The 13,511-nt window shown below is 41.6% G+C and overlaps 1 protein-coding gene across 3 annotated transcripts in view; it reads left to right on the top strand.

Moving 5' to 3' along the window:
* The window catches only part of cracr2b (calcium release activated channel regulator 2B), a 74,011-nt gene that overhangs the window by 47,860 nt on the left and 12,640 nt on the right, over positions 1-13,511 (top strand). For all 3 annotated transcript variants that reach the window (XM_031832912.1, XM_031832913.1, XM_031832911.1), the window contains exon 18: positions 1,172-1,248. In XM_031832912.1, the coding sequence (XP_031688772.1) occupies positions 1,172-1,248 (77 nt within the window). The remainder of the gene's footprint in view (positions 1-1,171; positions 1,249-13,511) is intronic.

Genomic DNA, 13,511 nt, shown 5'->3' with positions numbered 1-13,511 from the left:
TACTATTTACTCCCATGTTTAGTAATGTCAGGTAGTTCAGTCTAAATATGTCTTTTGAAATGTCTAACATTCTGTGTCCTGTTGTGTGGTGTAGTGTGGTGTTGTGTGGCGTGAGGTGATGTTGTGTGGCGTGAGGTGATGTTGTGTGGCGTGAGGTGATGTTGTGTGGCGTGAGGTGATGTTGTGTGGCGTGAGGTGATGTAGTGTGGCGTGAGGTGATGTTGTGTGGCGTGAGGTGATGTTGTGTGGCGTGAGGTGATGTTGTGTGGCGTGAGGTGATGTAGTGTGGTGTGAGGTGATGTAGTGAGGTGATGTTGTGTGGCGTGAGGTGATGTAGTGTGGTGTGAGGTGATGTTGTGTGGCGTGAGGTGATGTAGTGTGGTGTGATGTTGTGTGGCGTGAGGTGATGTAGTGTGGCGTGAGGTGATGCTGTGTGGCGTGAGGTGATGTTGTGTCCTGTAGTGTGGCGTGAGGTGATGTTTTGTCCTGTAGTGTGGCGTGAGGTGATATTGTGTGGTGTAGTGTGGCGTGGCGTGAGGTGGCGAGAGGTGATGTTGTGTGGTGTAGTGTGGTGTGAGGTGATGTTGTGTGGTGTGAGGTGATGTAGTATGGTGTAGGGTGGCGTGAGGTGGTGTAGTGTGGCGTGAGGTGATGTAGTGTAGTGTGGCGTGAGGTGGTGTGGTGTAGTGTGGCGTGATGTGTGGCGTGGCGTGAGGTGGCGTGAGGTGATGTTGTGTGGCGTGAGGTGATGTGTGGTGTGGCGTGAGGTGATGTTGTGTAGTGTGGTGTGAGGTGATGTTGTGTGGCGTGAGGTGGCGTGAGGTGGTGTGGTGTGGTGTGAGGTGATGTTGTGTAGTGTGGCGTGAGGTGATGTTTTGTCCTGTAGTGTGGCGTGAGGTGATGTTGTGTGGCGTGGCGTGAGGTGGCGAGAGGTGATGTTGTGAGGTGATGTGGTGTGAGGTGGTGTTGTGTGGTGTGGCGTGAGGTGGTGTGGTGTGGTGTGAGGTGATGTTGTGTGGTGTGGCGTGAGGTGGTGTAGTGTGGTGTGAGGTGGTGTAGTGTGGTGTGAGGTGATGTTGTGAGGTGATGTTGTGTAGTGTGGCGTGAGGTGATGTTGTGTACTGTAGTGTGGCGTGAGGTGATGTTGTGTGCTGTTGTGTTTTCTCTACAGCAGGACAATGCAGTGTTCTATGAGTGTAGTGCAAGGAGTGGATACAACATAGAAGAACTGATGACCCAGCTGGCATGGTATGTAGGACATCATTACATCTGGTATGGTATGTAGAACATTACAACTGGTATGGTATGTAACATAATTACAGCTAGTATGGTATGTAGGACATCATTACAGTTGGTATGGTATGTAGGACATCATTACAGCTGGCATGGTATGTAGGACATCATTACAGCTGGCATGGTATGTAACATAATTACAGCTGGTATGGTATGTAGGACATCATTACAGCTGGTATGGTATGTAACATAATTACAGCTGGTATGGTATGTAGGACATCATTACAGCTGGTATGGTATGTAGGACATCATTACAGCTGGTATGGTATGTAGGACATAACAGCTGGTATGGTATGTAACATCATTACAGCTGGTATGGTATGTAGGACATCATTACAGCTGGTATGGTATGTAGGACATCAATACAGCTGGTATGGTATGTAGGACATCATTACAGCTGGTATGGTATGTAGGACATCATTACAGCTGGTATGGTATGTAGGACATCATTACAGCTGGTATGGTATGTAGGACATCATTACAGCTGGTATGGTATGTAGGACATCATTACAGCTGGCATGGTATGTAGGACATCATTACAGCTGGTATGGTATGTAGGACATCATTACAGCTGGTATGGTATGTAGGACATAACAGCTGGTATGGTATGTAACATCATTACAGCTGGTATGGTATGTAGGACATCATTACAGCTGGTATGGTATGTAGGACATCAATACAGGTGGTATGGTATGTAGGACATCATTACAGCTGGTATGGTATGTAGGACATCATTACAGCTGGTATGGTATGTAGGACATCATTACAGCTGGTATGGTATGTAGGACATCATTACAGCTGGTATGGTATGTAGGACATCATTACAGCTGGCATGGTATGTAGGACATCATTACAGTTGGTATGGTATGTAACATCATTACAGCTGGTATGGTATGTAGGACATCATTACAGCTGGTATGGTATGTAGGACATAATTACAGCTGGTATGGTATGTAGGACATCATTACAGCTGGTGTGGTATGCAGGACATCATTACAGCTGGTATGGTATGTAGGACATCATTACAGCTGGTGTGGTATGTAACATCATTACAGCTGGTATGGTATGTAACATCATTACAGCTGGTATGGTATGTAACATCATTACAGCTGGTATGGTATGTAACATCATTACAGGTGGTGTGGTATGTAGGACATCATTACAGCTGGTATGGTATGTAACATCATTACAGCTGGTATGGTATGTAGGACATCATTACAGCTGGTATGGTGTGTAGGACATCATTACAGCTGGCATGGTATGTAACATAATTACAGCTGGTATGGTATGTAACATAATTACAGCTGGTGTGGTATGTAGGACATCATTACAGCTGGTATGGTATGTAACATAATTACAGCTGGTGTGGTATGTAGGACATCATTACAGCTGGTATGGTATGTAGGACATCATTACAGCTGGTATGGTATGTAGGACATCATTACAGCTGGTATGGTATGTAGGACATCATTACAGCTGGTATGGTATGTAGGACATCATTACAGCTGGTATGGTATGTAGGACATCATTACAGCTGGCATGGTATGTAGGACATCATTACAGTTGGTATGGTATGTAACATCATTACAGCTGGTATGGTATGTAGGACATCATTACAGCTGGTATGGTATGTAGGACATAATTACAGCTGGTATGGTATGTAGGACATCATTACAGCTGGTGTGGTATGCAGGACATCATTACAGCTGGTATGGTATGTAGGACATCATTACAGCTGGTGTGGTATGTAACATCATTACAGCTGGTATGGTATGTAACATCATTACAGCTGGTATGGTATGTAACATCATTACAGCTGGTATGGTATGTAACATCATTACAGGTGGTGTGGTATGTAGGACATCATTACAGCTGGTATGGTATGTAACATCATTACAGCTGGTATGGTATGTAGGACATCATTACAGCTGGTATGGTGTGTAGGACATCATTACAGCTGGCATGGTATGTAACATAATTACAGCTGGTATGGTATGTAACATAATTACAGCTGGTGTGGTATGTAGGACATCATTACAGCTGGTATGGTATGTAACATAATTACAGCTGGTGTGGTATGTAGGACATCATTACAGCTGGTATGGTATGTAGGACATCATTACAGCTGGTATGGTATGTAGGACATCATTACAGCTGGTATGGTATGTAGGACATCATTACAGCTGGTATGGTATGTAGGACATCATTACAGCTGGTATGGTATGTAGGACATCAATACAGCTGGTATGGTATGTAGGACATCAATACAGCTGGTATGGTATGTAACATAATTACAGCTGGTATGGTATGTAGGACATCATTACAGCTGGTATGGTATGTAACATAATTACAGCTGGTATGGTGTGTAGGACATCATTACAGCTGGTGTGGTATGTAGTACATCATTACAGCTGGCATGGTATGTAGGACATCATCACAGCTGGTATGGTATGTAACATCATTACAGCTGGTATGGTATGTAGGACATCATTACAGCTGGTATGGTATGTAGGACATCATTACAGCTGGTATGGTATGTAGGACATCATTACAGCTGGCATGGTATGTAGGACATCATTACAGCTGGTATGGTATGTAACATCATTACAGCTGGTATGGTATGTAGGACATCATTACAGCTGGTATGGTATGTAGGACATCATTACAGCTGGTGTGGTATGCAGGACATCATTACAGCTGGTATGGTATGTAGGACATCATTACAGCTGGTGTGGTATGTAACATCATTACAGCTGGTATGGTATGTAACATAATTACAGCTGGTATGGTATGTAACATAATTACAGCTGGTATGGTATGTAACATCATTACAGGTGGTGTGGTATGTAGGACATCATTATAGCTGGTATGGTATGTAACATCATTACAGCTGGTATGGAATGTAGGACATCATTACAGCTGGTATGGTATGTAGGACATCATTACAGCTGGTATGGTATGTAGGACATCATTACAGCTGGCATGGTATGTAACATCATTACAGCTGGTGTGGTATGTAGGACATCATTACAGCTGGTATGGTATGTAACATAATTACAGCTGGTATGGTATGTAGGACATCATTACAGCTGGTATGGTATGTAGGACATCATTACAGCTGGTATGGTATGTAGGACATCATTACAGCTGGTGTGGTATGCAGGACATCATTACAGCTGGTATGGTATGTAGGACATCATTACAGCTGGCATGGTATGTAACATCATTACAGCTGGTGTGGTATGTAGGACATCATTACAGCTGGTATGGTATGTAACATAATTACAGCTGGTATGGTATGTAGGACATCATTACAGCTGGTATGGTATGTAGGACATCATTACAGCTGGTATGGTATGTAGGACATCATTACAGCTGGCATGGTATGTAGGACATCCTCACAGCTGGTATGGTATGTAACATCATTACAGCTGGTATGGTATGTAGGACATCATTACAGCTGGTATGGTATGTAGGACATCATTACAGCTGGTATGGTATGTAGGACATCATTACAGCTGGTATGGTATGTAGGACATCATTACAGCTGGTGTGGTATGCAGGACATCATTACAGCTGGTATGGTATGTAGGACATCATTACAGCTGGTATGGTATGTAGGACATCATTACAGCTGGTATGGTATGTAGGACATCATTACAGCTGGTATGGTATGTAGGACATCATTACAGCTGGTGTGGTATGTAGGACATCATTACAGCTGGTATGGTATGTAGGATATCATTACAGCTGGTATGGTATGTAGGACATCATTACAGCTGGTATGGTATGTAACATAATTACAGCTGGTATGGTATGTAACATAATTACAGCTGTTGTGGTATGTAACATAATTACAGCTGGTATGGTATGTAGGACATCATTACAGCTGGTATGGTATGTAACATAATTACAGCTGGTATGGTATGTAGGACATCATTACAGCTGGCATGGTATGTAGGACATCATTACAGCTGGTATGGTATGTTACATAATTACAGCTGGTATGGTATGTAACATCATTACAGCTGGTATGGTATGTAACATCATTACAGCTGGTGTGGTATGTAGGACATCATTACAGCTGGTATGGTATGTAGGACATCATTACAGCTGGTATGGTATGTAGGACATCATTACAGCTGGCATGGTATGTAACATAATTACAGCTGGTATGGTATGTAGGACATCATTACAGCTGGTGTGGTATGTAACATCATTACAGCTGGTGTGGTATGTAGGACATCATTACAGCTGGTGTGGTATGTAGGACATCATTACAGCTGGTGTGGTATGTAGGACATCATTACAGCTGGTATGGTATGTAACATAATTACAGCTGGTGTGGTATGTAGGACATCATTACAGCTGGTATGGTATGTAGGACATCATTACAGCTGGTATGGTATGTAGGACATCATTAAAGCTGGTGTGGTATGTAGTACATCATTACAGCTGGTGTGGTATGTAGGACATCATTACAGCTGGTATGGTATGTAGGACATCATTACAGCTGGTATGGTATGTAGGACATCATTACAGCTGGCATGGTATGTAGGACATCATCACAGCTGGTATGGTATGTAACATCATTACAGCTGGTATGGTATGTAGGACATCATTACAGCTGGTATGGTATGTAGGACATCATTACAGCTGGTATGGTATGTAGGACATCATTACAGCTGGTTATGGTATGTAGGACATCATTACAGCTGTTGTGGTATGTAGGACATCATTACAGCTGGTGTAGTATGTAACATCATTACAGCTGGTATGGTATGTAACATCATTACAGCTGGTATGGTATGTAACATCATTACAGCTGGTATGGTATGTAGGACATCATTACAGCTGGTGTGGTATGTAGGACATCATTTCAGCTGGTGTGGTATGTAGGACATCATTACAGCTGGTATGGTATGTAACCTCATTACAGCTGGTATGGTATGTAGGACATCATTACAGCTGGTGTGGTATGTAGGACATCATTACAGCTGGTGTGGTATGTAGGACATCATTACAGCTGGCATGGTATGTAGGACATCATTACAGTTGGTATGGTATGTAACATCATTACAGCTGGTATGGTATGTAGGACATCATTACAGCTGGTATGGTATGTAGGACATAATTACAGCTGGTATGGTATGTAGGACATCATTACAGCTGGTGTGGTATGCAGGACATCATTACAGCTGGTATGGTATGTAGGACATCATTACAGCTGGTGTGGTATGTAACATCATTACAGCTGGTATGGTATGTAACATCATTACAGCTGGTATGGTATGTAACATCATTACAGCTGGTATGGTATGTAACATCATTACAGGTGGTGTGGTATGTAGGACATCATTACAGCTGGTATGGTATGTAACATCATTACAGCTGGTATGGTATGTAGGACATCATTACAGCTGGTATGGTGTGTAGGACATCATTACAGCTGGCATGGTATGTAACATAATTACAGCTGGTATGGTATGTAACATAATTACAGCTGGTGTGGTATGTAGGACATCATTACAGCTGGTATGGTATGTAACATAATTACAGCTGGTGTGGTATGTAGGACATCATTACAGCTGGTATGGTATGTAGGACATCATTACAGCTGGTATGGTATGTAGGACATCATTACAGCTGGTATGGTATGTAGGACATCATTACAGCTGGTATGGTATGTAGGACATCATTACAGCTGGTATGGTATGTAGGACATCAATACAGCTGGTATGGTATGTAGGACATCAATACAGCTGGTATGGTATGTAACATAATTACAGCTGGTATGGTATGTAGGACATCATTACAGCTGGTATGGTATGTAACATAATTACAGCTGGTATGGTGTGTAGGACATCATTACAGCTGGTGTGGTATGTAGTACATCATTACAGCTGGCATGGTATGTAGGACATCATCACAGCTGGTATGGTATGTAACATCATTACAGCTGGTATGGTATGTAGGACATCATTACAGCTGGTATGGTATGTAGGACATCATTACAGCTGGTATGGTATGTAGGACATCATTACAGCTGGCATGGTATGTAGGACATCATTACAGCTGGTATGGTATGTAACATCATTACAGCTGGTATGGTATGTAGGACATCATTACAGCTGGTATGGTATGTAGGACATCATTACAGCTGGTGTGGTATGCAGGACATCATTACAGCTGGTATGGTATGTAGGACATCATTACAGCTGGTGTGGTATGTAACATCATTACAGCTGGTATGGTATGTAACATAATTACAGCTGGTATGGTATGTAACATAATTACAGCTGGTATGGTATGTAACATCATTACAGGTGGTGTGGTATGTAGGACATCATTATAGCTGGTATGGTATGTAACATCATTACAGCTGGTATGGAATGTAGGACATCATTACAGCTGGTATGGTATGTAACATAATTACAGCTGGTATGGTATGTAGGACATCATTACAGCTGGTATGGTATGTAGGACATCATTACAGCTGGTATGGTATGTAGGACATCATTACAGCTGGCATGGTATGTAGGACATCATTACAGCTGGTATGGTATGTAACATCATTACAGCTGGTATGGTATGTAGGACATCATTACAGCTGGTATGGTATGTAGGACATCATTACAGCTGGTGTGGTATGCAGGACATCATTACAGCTGGTATGGTATGTAGGACATCATTACAGCTGGTGTGGTATGTAACATCATTACAGCTGGTATGGTATGTAACATAATTACAGCTGGTATGGTATGTAACATAATTACAAGCTGGTATGGTATGTAACATCATTACAGGTGGTGTGGTATGTAGGACATCATTATAGCTGGTATGGTATGTAACATCATTACAGCTGGTATGGAATGTAGGACATCATTACAGCTGGTATGGTATGTAACATAATTACAGCTGGTATGGTATGTAGGACATCATTACAGCTGGTATGGTATGTAGGACATCATTACAGCTGGCATGGTATGTAACATCATTACACTGGTGTGGTATGTAGGACATCATTACAGCTTGGCTATGGTATGTAACATAATTACAGCTGGTATGGTAATGTAGGACATCATTACAGCTGGTATGGTATGTAGGACATCATTACAGCTGGTATGGTATGTAGGACATCATTACAGCTGGTGTGGTATGCAGGACATCATTACAGCTGGTATGGTATGTAGGACATATTACAGCTGGCATGGTATGTAACATCATTACAGCTGGTGTGGTATGTAGGACATCATTACAGCTGGTATGGTTATGTAACATAATTACAGTGGTAATGGTATGTAAGGACATCATTACAAGCTGGATAGGTATGTAGGACAATCATTACACTGGTATGGTAATGTAGGACATCATTACAGCTGCGCATGGTATGTAGGACATCCTCACAGCTGGTATGGTATCGTAACCATCATTACAGCTGGTATGGTATGTAGGACATCATTACAGCTGGTATGGTGATGTAGGACATCATTAACAGCTGGTATGGTATGTAGGACATCATTACAGCTGGTATGGTATGTAGGACATCATTACAGCTGGTATGGTATGTAACATCATTACAGCTGGTATGGTATGTAGGACATCATTACAGCTGGTATGGTATGTAACATCATTACAGCTGGTATGGTATGTAGGACATCATTACAGCTGGTATGGTATGTAGGACATCATTACAGCTGGTATGGTATGTAGGACATCATTACAGCTGGTATGGTATGTAGGACATCATTACAGCTGGTATGGTATGTAGGACATCATTACAGCTGGTATGGTATGTAGGACATCATTACAGCTGGTATGGTATGTAGGACATCATTACAGCTGGCATGGTATGTAGGACATCATTACAGCTGGTATGGTATGTAACATCATTACAGCTGGTATGGTATGTAGGACATCATTACAGCTGGTATGGTATGTAGGACATCATTACAGCTGGTATGGTATGTAGGACATCATTACAGCTGGTATGGTAATGTAGGACATCATTACAGCTGTTGTGGTGTATGTAGGACATCATTAACAGCGGTGCTAGTATGTAACATCATTAACAGCTGGTATGGTATGTAACATACATTTACAGCTGGTATGGTAATGTAACATCATTACACTGGTATGGTTGTAGGGACATCATTACAGATGGTGTGGTATGTAGGACATTCATTGTCAGCTGGTATGGTATGTAACATCATTACAGCTGGTATGGTATGTAGGACATCATTACAGCTGGTATGGTATGTAACATAATTACAGCTGGTATGGTATGTAGGACATCATTACAGCTGGTATGGTATGTAGGACATCATTACAGCTGGCATGGTATGTAACATCATTACAGCTGGTGTGGTATGTAGGACATCATTACAGCTGGTATGGTATGTAACATAATTACAGCTGGTATGGTATGTAGGACATCATTACAGCTGGTATGGTATGTAGGACATCATTACAGCTGGTATGGTATGTAGGACATCATTACAGCTGGTGTGGTATGCAGGACATCATTACAGCTGGTATGGTATGTAGGACATCATTACAGCTGGTGTGGTATGTAACATCATTACAGCTGGTATGGTATGTAGGACATCATTACAGCTGGTATGGTATGTAACATCATTACAGCTGGTATGGTATGTAGGACATCATTACAGCTGGTATGGTATGTAGGACATCATTACAGCTGGTATGGTATGTAGGACATCATTACAGCTGGTATGGTATGTAGGACATCATTACAGCTGGTATGGTATGTAACATCATTACAGCTGGTATGGTATGTAGGACATCATTACAGCTGGTATGGTATGTAGGACATCATTACAGCTGGTATGGTATGTAGGACATCATTACAGCTGGTATGGTATGTAGGACATCATTACAGCTGGTGTGGTATGTAGGACATCATTACAGCTGGTATGGTATGTAGGACATCATTACAGCTGGTATGGTATGTAGGACATCATTACAGCTGGTATGGTATGTAGGACATCATTACAGCTGGTATGGTATGTAGGACATCATTACAGCTGGTGTGGTATGTAGGACATCATTACAGCTGGTATGGTATGTAGGACATCATTACAGCTGGTATGGTATGTAGGACATCATTACAGCTGGTATGGTATGTAACATCATTACAGCTGGTATGGTATGTAACATAATTACAGCTGTTGTGGTATGTAACATCATTACAGCTGGTATGGTATGTAGGACATCATTACAGCTGGTATGGTATGTAACATCATTACAGCTGGTATGGTATGTAGGACATCATTACAGCTGGCATGGTATGTAGGACATCATTACAGCTGGTATGGTATGTTACATAATTACAGCTGGTATGGTATGTAACATCATTACAGCTGGTATGGTATGTAACATCATTACAGCTGGTGTGGTATGTAGGACATCATTACAGCTGGTATGGTATGTAGGACATCATTACAGCTGGTATGGTATGTAGGACATCATTACAGCTGGTATGGTATGTAACATAATTACAGCTGGTATGGTATGTAGGACATCATTACAGCTGGTGTGGTATGTAACATCATTACAGCTGGTGTGGTATGTAGGACATCATTACAGCTGGTATGGTATGTAGGACATCATTACAGCTGGTATGGTATGTAGGACATCATTACAGCTGGTATGGTATGTAACATAATTACAGCTGGTGTGGTATGTAGGACATCATTACAGCTGGTATGGTATGTAGGACATCATTACAGCTGGTATGGTATGTAGGACATCATTACAGCTGGTGTGGTATGTAGGACATCATTACAGCTGGTATGGTATGTAGGACATCATTACAGCTGGTATGGTATGTAGGACATCATTACAGCTGGTATGGTATGTAGGACATCATTACAGCTGGCATGGTATGTAGGACATCATTACAGCTGGTATGGTATGTAACATCATTACAGCTGGTATGGTATGTAGGACATCATTACAGCTGGTATGGTATGTAGGACATCATTACAGCTGGTATGGTATGTAGGACATCATTACAGCTGGTATGGTATGTAGGACATCATTACAGCTGTTGTGGTATGTAGGACATCATTACAGCTGGTGTAGTATGTAACATCATTACAGCTGGTATGGTATGTAACATCATTACAGCTGGTATGGTATGTAACATCATTACAGCTGGTATGGTATGTAGGACATCATTACAGCTGGTATGGTATGTAGGACATCATTACAGCTGGTGTGGTATGTAGGACATCATTACAGCTGGTATGGTATGTAACATCATTACAGCTGGTATGGTATGTAGGACATCATTACAGCTGGTATGGTATGTAGGACATCATTACAGCTGGTGTGGTATGTAGGACATCATTACAGCTGGTATGGTATGTAACATCATTACAGCTGGTATGGTATGTAGGACATCATTACAGCTGGTATGGTATGTAACATCATTACAGCTGGTATGGTATGTAGGACATCATTACAGCTGGTATGGTATGTAACATAATTACAGCTGGTATGGTATGTAGGACATCATTACAGCTGGTATGGTATGTAACATCATTACAGCTGGTGTGGTATGTAGGACATCATTACAGCTGGTATGGTATGTAGGACATCATTACAGCTGGTATGGTATGTAGGACATCATTACAGCTGGTATGGTATGTAGGACATCATTACAGCTGGTATGGTATGTAGGACATCATTACAGCTGGTGTGGTATGTAGGACATCATTACAGCTGGTATGGTATGTAACATAATTACAGCTGGTATGGTATGTAGGACATCATTACAGCTGGTATGGTATGTAGGACATCATTACAGCTGGTATGGTATGTAGGACATCATTACAGCTGGCATGGTATGTAGGACATCATTACAGCTGGTATGGTATGTAACATCATTACAGCTGGTATGGTATGTAGGACATCATTACAGCTGGTATGGTATGTAGGACATCATTACAGCTGGTATGGTATGTAGGACATCATTACAGCTGGTATGGTATGTAGGACATCATTACAGCTGTTGTGGTATGTAACATCATTACAGCTGGTATGGTATGTAACATCATTACAGCTGGTATGGTATGTAACATCATTACAGGTGGTGTGGTATGTAGGACATCATTACAGCTGGTATGGTATGTAACATCATTACAGCTGGTATGGTATGTAGGACATCATTACAGCTGGTATGGTATGTAGGACATCATTACAGCTGGCATGGTATGTAACATAATTACAGCTGGTATGGTATGTAACATCATTACAGCTGGTGTGGTATGTAGGACATCATTACAGCTGGTATGGTATGTAGGACATCATTACAGCTGGTATGGTATGTAGGACATCATTACAGCTGGTATGGTATGTAGGACATCATTACAGCTGGTGTGGTATGTAGGACATCATTACAGCTGGTATGGTATGTAGGACATCATTACAGCTGGTATGGTATGTAGGACATCATTACAGCTGGTATGGTATGTAACATCATTACAGCTGGTATGGTATGTAACATCATTACAGCTGGTGTGGTATGTAGGACATCATTACAGCTGGTATGGTATGTAGGACATCATTACAGCTGTTATGGTATGTAGGACATAACAGCTGGTATGGTATGTAACATAATTACAGCTGGTATGGTATGTAAGACATCATTACAGCTGGTATGGTATGTAGGACATCATTACAGCTGGTATGGTATGTAGGACATTACAGCTGGTATGGTATGTAACATAATTACAGCTGGTATGGTATGTAACATAATTACAGCTGGTATGGTATGTAACATAATTACAGCTGGTATGGTATGTAGGACATCATTACAGCTGGTATGGTATGTAGGACATCATTACAGCTGGTATGGTATGTAACATCATTACAGCTGGTGTGGTATGTAGGACATCATTACAGCTGGTATGGTATGTAACATAATTACAGCTGGTATGGTATGTAGGACATCATTACAGCTGGTATGGTATGTAGGACATCATTACAGCTGGTATGGTATGTAGGACATCATTACAGCTGGTGTGGTATGTAGGACATCATTACAGCTGGTATGGTATGTAGGACATCATTACAGCTGGCATGGTATGTAACATCATTACAGCTGGTGTGGTATGTAGGACATCATTACAGCTGGTATGGTATGTAACATCATTACAGCTGGTATGGTATGTAGGACATCATTACAGCTG

Source organism: Oncorhynchus kisutch, linkage group LG10, assembly GCF_002021735.2.
Source record: "Oncorhynchus kisutch isolate 150728-3 linkage group LG10, Okis_V2, whole genome shotgun sequence".
NCBI lineage: Eukaryota > Metazoa > Chordata > Actinopteri > Salmoniformes > Salmonidae > Oncorhynchus > Oncorhynchus kisutch.
This window is presented reverse-complemented; position numbering and strand designations above follow the sequence as displayed.